A 16,202-nucleotide genomic window follows, 5' to 3' on the forward strand; every position below is an offset into this window, starting at 1 on the left:
CCACTGTACTAAGAAAGGGTCCTTTTAGTATTTAGCTTTGCGGAATAGTAAAAAAAAAATTACTGTCTGTAGTGAGGATACTTAAAAAATAATAATTATATCATCAATATAATTTTATAAAAATATGAGCAGTGAATATTTACATAGGGGAAAAAACAACACAATCATGTATTGTTTGAAGTAAGGTGCATTTTTCACCCCCAGTTCATATTCAGGTTGGCATTAAGCCAACGTGTACATCGGCTTTCCAACCTGTGTACCTACAAACCAATTCACCCTCCACTTTAAACAATACTTTAAGTGAACCTAATTCTGTCTTGTGATGCAGCTTTTTGATTCAGGATCAGCACAGACCAGCCTGGGGATCTACTGCATGTACAACTGAAAGCCTTGTATATTGCTGAACTTGCAGCCTCTAAGGCAGTGTTTCCCAAACGTTTTTGGGCAACGGCACACCTGTGAGCCGGAAAAAAATCTCGCGGCACACCACCATTAAAGCCCCGCCCCGTGACGTCAGCGCGCAGCGTCACGCCGGGAGGGACGCACAAAAGCGAAAGTTTTTTCCCTCCCCCTTGCCGGGGTGGGAGGAGGCAGCAGAACGAGGGCAGCTGAGGCGGCGGCGGCTGTTGTGGTGGTGGCGGCGATAGCGGGCGGAGGAGGGGGCGGCGGCGGGAGTTGCTGCTGCTGTTGTTGCTGCTGCTGCCCGGACATGCCGGCCTCCTCCTCCTCCGCTGTCTCGCGATCCTCCCTTTTGCGCGCGCTGCCCCGCCGCTCGGCACCACCACCGCGGAGCCGCCCCCGGCTCGACGCGGATCCTCGCCGCCGCCGCCGCCTCTCACCGCCCGACTCGCCCGCCTTCCTCCCACGGCACACCAGCCGATGTCTCACGGCACACTAGTGTGCCGCGGAACACCGGTTGGGAAACACTGCTCTAAGAGACCTAGACTATAACAACTCTGTGGAAGCTCAAATTAAATCATCTCTGTTTTTGTCACACTCCTATCTCTAATGTAATGCTGCAGATTTTGCAGTTTTCTGCAGGATTTTCAAAACACTAAAGTACCACTGAAGTACCTGTATGTGGGTTACAGTTCCTGAACCTGTATTTTTTAGGAGCGGGTAAAAAAATCAATGACGATAACAGTGCTGTGTTGTCTTGTTCCCTGCACACACTACTAAGTTTCAGAGTCTCATTTATCTGACAGTTCCAGGAAAGGCCCCAGGTACTTACTGCTTCATAGTCTGCTAGCTCAAGCCGTGCTTTGTTTTGCATTGTTCGCTTGCAGAGGTAAACCGCTGGAACACAAAAAATAATCAATCATTTCTTGCTATCTAAAACCCCAGACATCAAGATCTAAAGGCTTAATATGCTTTCCATTCAACCAGAGGTTCCTGAGCATTGTGTCTCCATCCTATGTTTCAGTTTCAAAGGTTAGGGTTTATCCAAACAGGGCTATTTTTCACTATACAGCTGCAAATAAAATGTTTTAAGTGTGTTTGAAGTGCAGTATACAATGTGACACTAGATGGCGATGGTGAGCCTTATGGAAAATTCAATGTATTTTTAAAAACGCTTTTTAAAGAGTATTTTCAGAACGGTTTTTATGTGTGTGTAGATTCCACCTAAGATATAGTGGATGTCAAAAGTAATGATTCAGTGATTTCTACGGCTGTGCATGATTATGATGAGAGTAAATGATTGAGAAGTTTTTAGAATTTTAATTCTTTTTATTGACTTTGCTTTTTGCCATTTAATCAAGAGAAAATGCCCCTCTCCTGAACAATAGAAACTATGGACTGTGGCCTGGATTGGCACTGTGGAGTTATTAATTATGTTGGAGCACCATATATGAAAGGGAGAGAGAAAAGCTAACACATTTACCACACCTTGGCCACCTTCATTGTAAGTGCAAGAAATAATGAATTCCTTGTGATAGCATAATAAATGCAAGTGCTTGCAGGTGCTAATCTTCAGCCCCTATCCCTTCAGAGCACATCCTTTTGGTGTCACAAATTCCTCCAAACAGTTAAGGGCCTCTAAATGAATAAAAGAGTCCATCTGTTTCACACTTCTCCATTTGGGATATACACCAGTCAACGTAAAAGTGCCAAGTGACCTTCAGACAGGGTCAAAGCATTCAAAATATATTGGTCCATGTGCTATCCAGACCACAGCCCCTTTCAGTAGTTAAATGGGCAGGGGAAGCAGGGAGCGAGATCGTGGACGCCTAACCTCTAAGCAGCTGCATATATAGGGCCTCTTCTCAGATCTTGCAATGAACATGGCACAAATCTTTTGCAATGAACATGGCACAAATCTTGGCAGTCCAGCCAAGGAAGGTGCCGTTTGGCACAGAGGCTGGGCGGGCACCTGCCAAAAGGCACTTGTGGGTAGAAGCAACAAGGTATCCTTTTGAGGACGTTCTGTGCAGGCTGATCCCAGCCTTGTGTTCCTCCTGCTGATCTCCTCCAAATGGGCACCAAGATGTCCCCCTTGAGTCTGTTAGGAGCATCTCATGCCTTTGCTAGATGAACACAATCTGGGACAGAAAAAGGGGGGAAGGGTTCACCCCAAATCACCCTCCTTGCTTCTTTTCTGCACACAAATTTGCCTTCCGTTGCTCTGCGTTCAACTTCCTGGGCTTTGGGAAGGAAGCACGAGACTTACAGAATCCTGCAGTCCTCCTGCCTCCTTCCCTAAGCTGGAAAGCACTTGGGGAAGGAGGCAAGAGGGCTCTCAGACCCTGCCACAGTACCACGCTTCCCTCCTGAAGCTGGGCAGAAGCTTCCTAGGCTTTGGGAAGGAGGCACGAAGCTCTGATTTGTGGGGGGGAAGGTGCCGGTACTGTGTACTGGCATGTACCACCAGCAAAAGCACTGATTTAAGTACCAGGGAAAATAATAATATCAGAGTGGTAATATTTACCTTCTCATTTCCTTTCAGCACACACTACCTGCAGTGATGAAGGCCATATTCCTCAGAATACCAGTTGTTGGGAATCACAAGTGGGGAAAGCCGCCCAGAGCAGCTGGGGCAACCCAGTCAGATGGGCGGGATACAAATATTGTTATTGTTATTAGGCATTCATATCCATGCCCTGTTTGTGGGTTTCGTGTAGGCATTTGTGAGAACAGGCTACTGGACTGGATGAGTCTTTGGCCTGGCCATTCAGGGGTCTTCTTGTTTTCTCATGCCGCTGCAGTCCTCTGATACAGCCCCATTGTGTTTATAGGTTTTCAAAATCAAAATGTTATCCAGATCGCAAGCAGAATCCGCTTCCTTTGATTCTGGTGGAAGCAGAATGGTAGGTCCCTTATTCTCAAAACCTCATTCAAAACGCTCAAGGGGGTTCTGTGCTCACTGGAATAAAAATAAATGGATTCTCCTTAAGTGCCAGATGATGTTTTAATTTTGAAAAGCAGCCAGCACATATGGGCTGCATCAAAGGACTGCGCCCACGGTGTGAGTGTGTTCAGTGGAAAGAGAAAGCCAATACAAATGTCATCATTTCCTTTGCGATAATAATTTATTTGGGAATTTAAATAAGTAATGCATGGCCCCAAGGTGTGGTGCGCAGGTATACATTTCTTTCTACACTGAGGAATGGATGGATGCAGGAGTGAGGGCAATACCTGGACATAAACAAGTGGAGGTACATTTGGCTCCCCCTGATCTGCCCCCTTTTTGCACAAGTAGACTGGGTTAGCTCCTTTAACAGCATCCAGTGGACAAGCAGGATTACCCTATTTCCCTCCATGCATGGTAGATTGCTTTGAAGGTGCTCACACACACAGCAGCTGTTCTGTGTACTCTAGATTCCCCCTGTATGGGTAATGTACATGCTACACTGGGGCACCCCATTAAAATGATCACGCAGGGTTATGTTGCAGTGGATTATAAATTTCTCTGTTAAGGGGAATCCCTCCACATGACCATATGCAAGGGAGATTCTTGGTCCTTCCTTTCCTAGCAGCAGATTACAAATTTGCTCCAATATAACAGTCCCCTTTCAGGGTTTTTTTGGGAAATGTTTAAGGTTCCTCACGCCTCCTCTGTCAGCAGCTTAATTGTACCTCACTGGAAATCCCATATATTTTTGTTTTTGGTCAGGAGAGACCAGATAATTATGAGGTTTCAAACTAGAAACAAGCAAGTGGACTAATTATACTTTGCATACTTTTATTTAGTAGGAAACCCACAGATTTCCATATATTTAGCTCTGTTGCAACAATTGACTCAGCTAAACTGCACTTAAACAGCACCGACTTTTGAAGTTTTAAGTAGCTGTTAAGTTTTACAGGTTGTATTTTTAAAACTTTGTGCTGTTTGTATTTTTGTTCTGCTTTTGCCAAGTAAAGCAGCCTAAAAATATTTCTATTATTATTATTATTATTATTATTATTATTATTATTATTATTAAGTAAATGGGAAATAATTTACTAACTTTTTTGTCTATCTGACAAGCGTTTAAAATGTCATTTATTTTATTTAATATATTTATATTTCATGTTATTAAAACAAAACACCAAGGAAGCTTCAAATGTACATTGTATAGTCAGAAGATATCTCCTCCTGGTTACAGCTATCTGTGTTTATGCCCAAACCAGCCAGCAAACTTTACACCTCTCACTTTGAAAACCAAGTCCTCAAACAAATGTGCTCACAACTTTGATATTCAATACCACTGTTTCACATTCTCAATGTTCTAAAATGGCTACTGACCAGAAAATCACTAGCCAGAAGAAAACCAAAACCAAACTCTAGCTGCTTGGAGGTGGGGGCGGGGAGGAGCTTAATACGAAGCCTGATGCATCTTGGGATAAACCTCTTTAGGGGAATGTTTTAAATAGCACATCTCACCAAGTATATAAACCATGATAGCAAAAGTGTTACTACAGCAGTTTGAATACTTGGTGAGAATTGTTCCTTACATTTTAAGTAGGATTATTCTGAAATTATTCTGAAATATTCCAGAGGATTATTCTGAAATGTGTTTTTGGGGGTAAATTCTGAAAAGGCAAGGAAATCCTATCCTAGTGTTATGAATTTCTCTCTAAATACACAGCCTATCGTTTCCCACACACCACAAATAACCAGACTGCATCATTCTATAATACATTCAAACTTAAAACTATGCAAGAATTTCAAAGATTTATTATGGCCTAAGTCTTTGTGAACTAAATTCCAGTTATCAAATAAAGGGACTGTGGGTAGTTCATGAAAGCTCATACATGAACTGGCCTTTAAGGTCATGAGACTCTATTGAAAGAGACCAACTACTCCTCTGGGAATTTAGCAGGTGAAGTTTTTCCTGACATAGAGATAAAGTGATGGAGTGGGGGAGTCAATTGCTATTGTTAAAAGCACAGGAACAAGACCTATAATAAACTGGTACCCTCATGATGGCAAACAGGGGCAGATATAGAACGAGTGTAAACTGTGTAGTCTGAAAAGCTAACTTTCTTCAGTGACCAGGTGGTATGTTTTGAGTATGCACACTGGTGCATTGCACACTCTTGTGAATGTTGTTAGGAGACCCCCTCTTCACCTCACAGAGCTGCCATTCTCTTAAGTCCCTGAGAAGAGGGATTGATTGTTAAACCACTCTGGGAATTGCAGCTCTGTGAGGTAAACAGAGGTCTCCTAACAAGACTAAGCACTCTTAACAAACTACATTTCCCAGGATTATTTCAGAAAAGCCATGATTGGTATGATACTGCTTTAAATAGTGCAGATGGGGCCTCAGTTGGACTGCATCTGATGCTGAAGCTATGAGATAATCTGCCTTCTGAAAAGGTGATCTGGCACAAAAGTACTAATACAACTTTAGCTTTACGGCAGGGATAGGCTACACCTTCCACCATTCCTCACTGTTGACTATGCTGACACAGCTGATGAGACTTTGAGTTCAACAACTTATTGAGGGCCATAGGTTTTCTATTTCTGCTTTGGAATGAAAAACTATTTGTTTAGCTGAGCTTCAGTCCCGGGACTTTGCATTTCACAGCTGAGCTGTGCGAACCTGAAATAGGCACGGAAAAATTTCAATAACCCCTTAAATTTAAGCTCCCAGGTCATAGGCAAGAACAAACTTCTAACATCCAAAAATAATGTTGACAACCTGGTGAACATATCATTTTTAGGTGCACCAAAGCCAAACTTCTTTATTTAAAAAGTTGATTCCTTGTTTCCATCTACCTTTCAAATTTCCACTCAGTCACTATGCACACACTTTCTCAATTCTGCAGTTTTAATTTTAAGACTATAACCAAAACCACTTGCTCCTTTCATGCCATGTATATAGTCCAGAAAATTATAAGTGAAGCAGGAAAGAACAATGGGGCAACAATCCAACACAATAATAGATTGGGCACAGTACAACCCAATAAATGTCCATAGCCAGGGTTGTTGTTTTTTGACAGTGCCTATTTACATTTATATATTCATTTTGTGGAATGAATAAGGTGCTTCATTTTGAAATGTGTTGAATGTGTTTCAAATTTAATGTTAAGTTTAATTTTTAAGCCCTGCATGCATAATACATGGCATAAATATCAAAAAGGAACGTAACCTTATGTCAAAGAGAAATGTAATGGACCACTTAACAGTGAACTTCTCGAACTCTTGCTGTCTTTCACAAGAATACTACAAGAGGTCACCTAATGATCCCCTATGCTTTGTTTATGGGGCAGAGATTGAAATAAAAGTACATCTAAGTAACATTTTACATCAGGCATAAGCAAACTCTAGCCCTGCAGAATTTTTGGACTACAATTCCCATCATCCATGGCTAACAGGACCAGTGGTCAGGGATGATGGGAAATGTGGTCCCAAACATCTGGAGGGCCGGAGTTTGCCTATACCTGTTTTACACCTAATGTATGTTAGAAAGATATTAGCAAATGTGGCCATGGGATGGTGGTCATGCACAGATTCACATCTCTGTGACCTAGTCTGAATTAGTTCTTAGCTTTGGGCATTCTTAAGTTGATTGCTGGCTGTTGTTTCAACCAAATACAAATGTCAAATTCACTACCGGTGAACAGTGTCAGCTTTGGGCTTTGGAGAACCCTTGGCCAAGATGCTTTGAGTGGGTCCACCTCCTCCTTCCTGTTGCCACCACTGTCAGTTCACAAATCAATCTCAGTCTGGGACAAAACTGTACAACCATCCAAAGGGAGAGCAGAAGGCAAATGGAAAATGCAGCTTCATCTTCTCCTCTCTCTTGTTGCTGCTTGTGTGCTCAGGATAGCTGTACAGTGACCAGGCAGTAACAGCAAGACAGAGGAGGAGCAAAAGCACCAGGCTGATCTAGGGGTTAGCCGTAGGACCCTTTCTGGGGAGTGGGCCTTGGGTGGTGCCCAGCAATGCCTACATCTGGTGCCAACCCTGCCTTTGAATTAATTTCTGAGTCAGCACATTTACAAAGTGGCAAAAATAATGCTATTTTTGTATTCCCATGTTGTGTGCAGATTTGACCTCTGCCTTAGTAAACTTTGTAAACCAAAGCCAATCTTGAGCTCAGCATTAGCAGTTCTTGACCTGGGTTTGAAAAGTAAAGCCAGGAGTGGTTTAGTGAAAAGACGGATTAAATGCAAAAGACGAGTATGAGACTTTCATCCATACAATGCAAGACTCCGGAGTGAAAGAGAAGAGAGATCCACACTGACCATAATCTGTGTTTTCCGGCTCCCAACAATTGGATGGCCAAAAATAGGGTGTCTGCAAAATAAAACAAAAATGGAAGAATGTAGGAATTTATGTCTGACAAAATATAAACATGCATACTACATTTCCTTTGACTTCTAAAATTAACTGTCTGGGGAGTGGCTAGCAGTATCAATTGAACATATTTAAATGCCATACAGCAAAGAAAAATTGATACTCCAAATAATGTTGTTATAACTTTGTGCATAGAATCAAGTGTTTCTTATAAGGTTGGGCAATTATCTATATTTTTCTGAAAACACTCACCACTTCTTCTTTGCAGGAGAAACCAATGCAAGTATGGTGCCAATTTATGGCGCAATGGATTGCTTCAGAGCATCTTTGCAGTGACTAGCTAGGAACCGGCCTATACCTCAGCCTTGGGCCACTCAGAATCTCTTGTACTTTTGTAACTTAGATAGAAGTTATAAACCTGCCTTCATTTTGCTATTTAACTGCAGCTTGAGACCTTGATTATGTAAGTAAATAATACTTTTACTTCTTCACAAAGCAATGCATGTGTGGTTAATATTTTTAGTGAGGGGGAGGAAGGAGTCATACTAGGAAAATCCAGTCTGCCTTAAAGCATCCTGGATCATTGTTTCTAGAAGGTGATTCAGTCTTGCCTTAGCTTTCAAGTTTAAAGCTGCAAAGGATGGTACTCTGCTGATCTCACTCATATGAGGAAGGAAGGATAATAGCTAAATAATATATCTTCTCCTATTGCCTCAATTCATTCCTAATCAGATTCTAATCCATATCTGGAGATGTGGAGCACTGAACCAAGGACTGACTACATGCAGAGCAAATACTTTATCACTGAGCTATTGCCCTTCTCCTAAGTATCCATAAATATCCCTCCTCTTCCTTTGACCACCTTCTTAAACTACTCCAGTTAATGCTTTTCTAACAAAGCTCTGTACATAACACTGCCAGAAACTGAATGTGGATCTGTCTGTGTGCTATTCCTTTGGGATATGTTTGCAGATGGCTACTTCTATAGCCAGGCTGATCGCCGAAGAATTGATGCTTTTGAATTATGGTGCTGGAGGAGACTCTTGACAGTTCCATGGACTGCAAGAAGATCAAACCTCTCCATTCTTAAGGAAATCAGCCCTGAGTGCTCACTGGAAGGACAGATCCTGAAGCTGAGACTCCAATACATTGACCACCTCATGAGAAGAGAAGACTCCCTGGAAAAGACCCTGATGCTGGGAAACATGGAGGGCACAAGGAGAAGGGGGATGACAGAGGACGAGATGGTTGGACAGTGTTCTTGAAGCTACAAACATGAGTCTGACCAAACTGCGGGAGGCAGTGGAAGACAGAAGTGCCTGGCGTGCTCTGGTCCATGGGGTCACGAAGAGTCGGACACGACTAAACGACTAAACAACAACAACAACACTTCTATAGCCACTAGCTGTATCAGGGCACCTCTCCCCCACTCCCTGCACAAACGCATGTGTTTTATGTATGTGGCTGGGGGAGAGATGCCCTTTCAGTAGCTGCTGCTGATACTGGACCACATCATGAACAGAAGTCTGCTGTATTGACAATGAAGAAATCCCTTGCTATTACATGTCAAGTCAATGAAACAAAGCAGGAATACTTACTTGGAACCGGTAAAAGGTGCCATCATCTTTCAGCGTTAAAACATGGTCTGAGATAGGAAAGAAATAACCATGGGCTGCCATTAATGTTCCCAGATGAAGAGCTTCCACTGTGCCAGAGGGAAACAAAAGCAATTAACACTTAAAAAACAAAAACAAAACTTCATGGTGAAGTGTTTGGACATTTATTCTTCTGAGAGAAATTTCACCAGCTGGTGACAATTTAGACTGGGAAAATATATATAAATCAGAGAGAGGAAAGGAAGATGAAATTGTGCACTCTTCTTTCTTAACATGGGACCTCATTAAGACAGCATACATCCAATTATCAGAAAACAAATGGGTAAGGCCAGTGCTTTTTTCTTAAAAAAATGTTTAGGGGTACTCTCATTTTCTTTCTCATATTGAAATACTGCCCCTCAATGAGGCCAAACTTAGATTTACAAAATGTTTAGGGGTATATGTACCCCTGCGTCCCCCCAGGAAAAAAGCAACGAGTAAGGCTACCACTTTCATAGGAGTTAAGAATAAGAAAAGTTGGTAGAAAATGTTCCAGATGCTGATTTTCCTGTATCAAAGACCTGAATATCCTTAAGCTACTAATGTAATGGCTGCTTACAGCCACTACCAAAATATAGGTGATAGATAGATATTCAAACTAAGATGTTCATCCATACACAAGCAAAGCAATCCAACATATGGCCCAGTGATCTTGAAATCTCAGCAAGATTTGCATCTGTGTAACTTCATATTACAGTACTCTAAGTAAAACTTAGTTGACTATCACCTAAACTCTCTGCAGCTCATTCCACCCCCTTGTGAATCTTGTTATAGACACCCCACCATTGATCAGTCATTTATTTAAAGTATTTATTACTTGCTTTTCTATGCATGCATCCTAAACAATGTGCATAAACTACAAAGCAGTGCAAGCAACCAATTACTATGCCAATATGCCACAGGCATCCTACTTGTTTCTGCAGAATAGCATACACACCACTCATTCAGGAAGGGGAACTAATATGAGGCTGGGAGGTCATTTTTAAATATAATTTCCTACTAACAAATTACATAAGGAACACCTGGAACTGGAGATAGGACAGACTCTTTTCATATTGAAATTCAGATAATAAATACTTGAATAGCAATCTACAATTGCCATTCCAGAATGATATTCTGAGCATAATAGAACATATTCTAAATAATGATTTTTAGAAATATAAATATAGCTTCCACTTCCAAAATACAAATATAGCATTTGCTTCATAGTTACTATAGCTGCTGAAAGCTACATGTCAGAAATTTCCTTTGATCTGCATTTCATGAATAGAAGCTTTCAATTTGCCAGGGACAAACTGGAGCAGATGTTTCATTAATGTGTACTTCCAACAACCCAAGCAAGTGAGATTATTGGGCATTTATTTACCTTTACTGCACAAGGATGGTAGTGGTTCCCATTACTGAGACATAACTCAGGGGTTTTTTTATCATAGGACAATGAAACATTTCCCCCTTGGCTTCAAAAGCTCTACTTTTTCTGCATAAATTTGCTTGCTTAGCATTTAAGGAAGATTGAAATTTATAAGGAGGTTGTTGTACGAGTTGGGAAAGATGGTTTTGAGATATGGCAGTGGGCCTGAGGAGGTGTTGTTTACTTGCTGGTTGAAAAAGCATTTGTCGGCATCGATCCAGTTCTGCATACATCTTCTGCTCAGTCATGTTTAGGCTCAAAGTTTCGTTCACAGAGAAAAGAAAAAACCCCATCACATTACATGAGCTGCATGTATGGTGGGATCAAAGGAAATAGACAGAGAGAGAGACAGGAAGAAGAAAAAGGCTGGAATTTTTCAAAAATGCATCTGTAGCTTCTGCCCTGCCTGTCTCTAGAAGCAGAAGTGGGATGATTGGTTCCAGCAGTGGTAGTAAGGAAGGAGCAGGAACTCTTCCTCCGCAGGCAAAAGCTTCAGGTCCATTCCAGCTTTTTTCATCTGCCTGCACCTGTCTCTATCTCATGCCTCTATCTGAGCTCTGCTCGTCACCTTTTGTGAAGAGAGATCTGTGAGGATGAGGGACTGCTCTTGTGGCATACAAGCAAGGCAGAGGAGGAGCCATCCTGCTTTTGGTGCTGCCCACTTCTGCCTTCTTCTGGTCAGCTTGGCACAAGTCTTTTTCTCTACAGGAAAAAAATCTCCTGTTTTGGCTCCTTGACCACTCTTCTTGTGATTGTTCTATAAGCTTTTTGCCCCTTCACCTCTTCCTTGTCCATATTTGTTTGTGTCGTTGTCCACCCTTCTGTCTTCTTTCATTGAAATAAACAGATTAAAACCCTGGGTACACACTCTAATGAGTTGTCCTGCACACACCTGTGTATTTAACCACTTCACTGGAAGTGACTCCTCAGTGTTTCTCATCTATCAAATGGCACAAATATCCTCCGGTATGAATGCAACATGTAGATATATGTGGCTTTTATTAGTTTGACTTGCTGTGTATTATGTGGCTGGCTTTGATGGGAGTTTTCCCCATCTGGAATATCTGCTTTGTGCATTTTTAGTTCCCGCTTCTGTCTTGCAATGGACAACCATTATTCATGAGGCCACAAAAGTGGCTTGCCAGAATCCACCCCAGCCTCAACAAGTCATGCATATTTCATCTGTGAGATTTTGCAGAAAATGTGCCTGTGGACAAACATGCCAATAAAAGGCATTGTGGGGGTGGGGGGAGGAGAGAGATTTAAGAAAATGGAAGGAGAAGAGTGCCAGGGTTGAAAAGTGTTTCGAAGGAAACAACCAGAATGATCCATTACTAAAAGCCATGGTCCTCTAGAAGAACACTCATAAATATGCCTGTAGAAGACAAATCAATACTAAACTTGTGTTTCTGTTTTCACTATTCCCTCAAACCACCACAGAGCTAATCTAGCTGAGTGGAATCACAGCTGGAAACACTGACATCATAGGAGCTGTGTGTGGAGTTTTCATTGGCAGACAGGATGGCTGGCTTAGGGGATTTATCACAAAACTTTAGTTCAGGGTTATGGCAGACATACTCTTTATTGAGGGTTGTTTCAGTTAATAGGGTTTACATGGTATTTGGTTGTTATAAGGCAAAACTAGAACAGAGAACTGGGAGTTCCTGGAGTACAGAGGGAAGTGTGCCTATTCACAGCAAGGTTAGTGTTCTTGACCCTTACTTTTGCCACCTGGTTCCTTCTGCCTTATCAAACTAGTGTTCTCCATTATTATTGCTGAATCCTAGGGCTCATAGACAATGTGCTCCTTTTCTCCATTTGGGGTTCCAAGAGGGCATGGAGGCATGAAACTTACTGCTGCCCCTCCCAGCTTATCAGGCCTTATTTTTATTTTCTGATGCTAGCTGAGAACATAGCTATGTCATGACATGGTATCATTCCACATGAGGATAAATGGGACTCCAATGGTTGTCACTAGCCGAAGGGAGGTTGCAGGGGTATTTAGTGAATGTTCCCTGCTGCCCCCAAAAGGGAAGGCAGCTTTGCCCCCTTTCACAATGGACTCTTTTCCTTCCTTCAGTGGAAAGTTTTGGCCCAGAAGCTGAGGTTGCTTCTTGCAAATTGATGGTCACTTTTAAATAATGCATAACTACAGTAAAATTGTTAATAACTCACTAGGGCAGTTATAGTACTCATAGCATATAGAACTGATAAAGAAAAGTGTTTTGTTTATATATTTACACACAGAGAGAGACACACACACACACACATATTGCTCATAGGAACTAAAAAACTTTAAAAGGGATAAGCTAAATGTAAACATGTTATGCATTGGTTTCTGATCTCTTGGTTTCTGAGCTCTTTCTAGGCACTTTCTAGGTCTGTGGTACTTCTAGAAATCCTAGATAGGAAGACAGAAGATAGAGGAAGCTAGGAAATATAGAAGGGGTGGAAATGGACATGGTTCCATTTTGAATATCATGGATATGAACTGGAAAGGGAAGTCTGAGGAAAAGGAATGTGGGACACAGAAGGATGGAAAAAAGCAGTACGCTGGGCCTCTGCAAGACATGGGCTAGTACCCCACAAAGTCATCCTGCTAGCACAAGGATTTCCATCTGCATAAAAGAACTTATTCTCCCATGGCCCCCTCCAATTTGCTCTAGGGGTTTTGCTCTAGCATTAACAGGGAAACTTTGCTGGCAACAACCCATGGTACCACACAAGACAATGTTTCTATTGCTAATGTAGAGGCTTCCTCCTCTCTGCCTTGCTTTGAGGAAGGGGGTTTCCTCAAGGTGAGCTAGAAATCTTCCTTGAAATTTAGTTAAAAGTTGACAGTTACTTTAAAGTTATCTAATTTTAAAAAATCTAGCCAGTATGCAATTGTCCATGATATTTAGAACCAGAATATTGCTGTCTTAAAATAGTATATTTTTCAAAGACTCCCTAGGTTTGAATCTCTCAGTCATTGCTCCAGTTCTGTCACAAGCTGACATAAGAACATTTTTTAAAAACTAGTATTAGCATATAATTAGAACTGAAAGTTTAATGGGATGACATTTTTAAAATGATGAATACCACAATCCGTACAGTTGATGTCACAGCTGATGCTTCTGGTACCAGCAGATAGAAGGGTCATGGCATTCATCCACCAGTATCTCAGAAGTCTGTGCATACATGGTAAATAGGTAAAAACAGCTGCTGGAACCTTAGGAATTGGTTATTCCATCACTGCCTTAGGAAGCACATCTTTAGGCATTCAGTATGAACATATCTTTGTCCATTGAGTTTTCTTGGCAGGGATACTGGAGTGGCTTGCCAGTTCCAGCTCCAGGTGGATCACGTTTAGTCAAAATTCTCCACTATGACCTATCCATCTTGGGTGGCCCTGCACGGCATAGCTCATAGCTCCTCTGAGTTATTCAAGCCCTTTCGCCACAACAAGGCAGTGATCCCTGGAAAAGCCCCTGATGTTGAGAAAGATTGAGGGCACAAGGAGAAGGGGACGACAGAGGACAAGATGGTTGGACAGTGTTCTTGAAGCTACCAGCATGAGTTTGACGGAACTGCAGGAGGCAGTGGAAGACAGGAGTGCCTGGCGTGCTCTGATCCATGGGGTCACAAAGAGTCGGACATGACTAAATGACTAAACAACAACAACATGAACATGTGATGCGGCTTTCATGCATAGGGATGGAAGGATCTGTCTATTTCAGTTCTCTCAGTTTCTCATTTTTCCCATCTTGAATTCATTTCTCCATGTTTGCAATTTATTTATTTTTTAAAAACGGGTGAAAATTCTTCAGTGAATTTCTTCTAATAGCCACATTCTTGTCTACCGTTTTGGCACAGTCTCCCTTGGGAGGTGGTTGACTCTCCTTCCTTGGAGGTTTTTAAGCAGAGGTTGGATGGCCATCTGTCACGGATGCTTTAGTTGAGATTCCTGCTTTGCAGATAGTTGGACTAGATGACCCTTGGTGTCCCAACTTTACAATTCTATGCTACTATGACTAACATATACTTCTTTTTTGCAAGTAGCTTCTCTTAATAGAATGCCGTTTTGTATGTGCTTTTCGCTAATATATTCATTTTTATACACGTTTCCCCCTAATGTATGCATTTTTGTAAACAATGTTTGGTTAGAGAACAACGGTGCTAAATTTGGATCCTACTCACACAGTGCCTCCTCCTGGCTGACATGGACTGTACATGCGCTGGAGGTGGCTGTGGCCAACATACATCAATATCTGAGACCAAGGGTAGCCTGATCATGCGTGGCACCCTCATCAAGTGCTCCCTTCCTTGTTTTTTGTGTTTGGATTCCATTGACTGCTATGTACTGGTGGTTGGAAGCCAATATAAAGGCTAGTATATTTGCAAGGGGAAAACCTGTGTTCAAAACACTTCACACAGAAGTGTAGTGAAGAAAATATGAAATAATTTCATGTTTTCCACCATGAGCTCCTTTAAGACAAAAAAGATACACAAAGACAGCCTTCATTACAACAACACTTCTACAAAGATGCCATAATACTGGTAACTTGGAAGACAGAAAGCATTTCATTTTTGTAGTGTTGTGCAGTTGAGGCCTACACAGGGACAGAAAAAAATCAGAGTGAGGAAATCGTCAGTAATGACGTATGTCCTTTGGAACCCCATGGTAGGCCGGCACCAGAACAGGCTTTCATTTTAAAATTTCTAACACTTCACTCCAGGAAAAATCTCATAAAGTCTGACTAAAGTTTACTTCAAAGACTTGGAAGCAAACTCCAGCTTATGAATTGTTGAAATTCAGCCATCCACGTTCTTTGATGGCTCTACAACAGTTTATGGTGGGAACGGGAAAAGGCCGACAAATTTTATTGGAATTATTGGCACGATATGGAACCGCAATCTCTGTGCAAGCATTCAAGTTAATCCTAGTTATCAGAACAAACCTGAGCACTTTAGTTCTTGTATAAAATCTTGTGGGGGAACTAATGGCCATTAGCGCTTAGGAACTTGGCTTTGGTTCACACTAATAAAGCCACAGGTCTGCAATACCTCAAAGTGTGTTAACAAGAAACTTGGTTCTGGATTATCTATGACAGGATAGCACAACATGCACCAAGTGGGAGTGGTTTTGGCACTTCTTCAATGGTGATATAGTTTAGCCACTCTCAATCTAAGAAAGCGGGTGGTGCATCAAACATATCCAGGTACTGTTGTGTGCAAGGCACTGTGGAACCAAGTAAGAAACTAGAGTGAAAAATCTGGCTTGAACTTCCATGCTCCTTAAGAAATAATAATAAAAGTATTCTATTGCAAATACTTCCTAAATGAAAGGAGGAACACCATCATTTTAGGTTAAATAAAACAAATGCAAGCTGTATGAATAGTAAGAGCTATTCATGGCTGCTAACACATTAAC

At 41.7% G+C, this 16,202-nt stretch overlaps 1 protein-coding gene across 5 annotated transcripts in view; it reads right to left on the reverse strand.

Annotated features, from left to right (window-relative positions):
- The window catches only part of RGS7 (regulator of G protein signaling 7), a 128,278-nt gene that overhangs the window by 20,789 nt on the left and 91,287 nt on the right, over positions 1-16,202 (reverse strand). For all 5 annotated transcript variants that reach the window (XM_081188123.1, XM_081188122.1, XM_081188119.1 and 2 more), the window contains exons 5-7: positions 9,322-9,428; positions 7,672-7,723; positions 1,232-1,296 (exon numbers count right to left, since the gene is read on the reverse strand). In XM_081188123.1, coding sequence (XP_081044249.1) covers positions 1,232-1,296; positions 7,672-7,723; positions 9,322-9,428 — 224 coding nt within the window. The remainder of the gene's footprint in view (positions 1-1,231; positions 1,297-7,671; positions 7,724-9,321; positions 9,429-16,202) is intronic.

The sequence above is a fragment of the Podarcis bocagei genome (assembly GCF_964188305.1).
Source record: "Podarcis bocagei genome assembly, chromosome: 3".
NCBI classification, from domain to species: domain Eukaryota; kingdom Metazoa; phylum Chordata; class Lepidosauria; order Squamata; family Lacertidae; genus Podarcis; species Podarcis bocagei.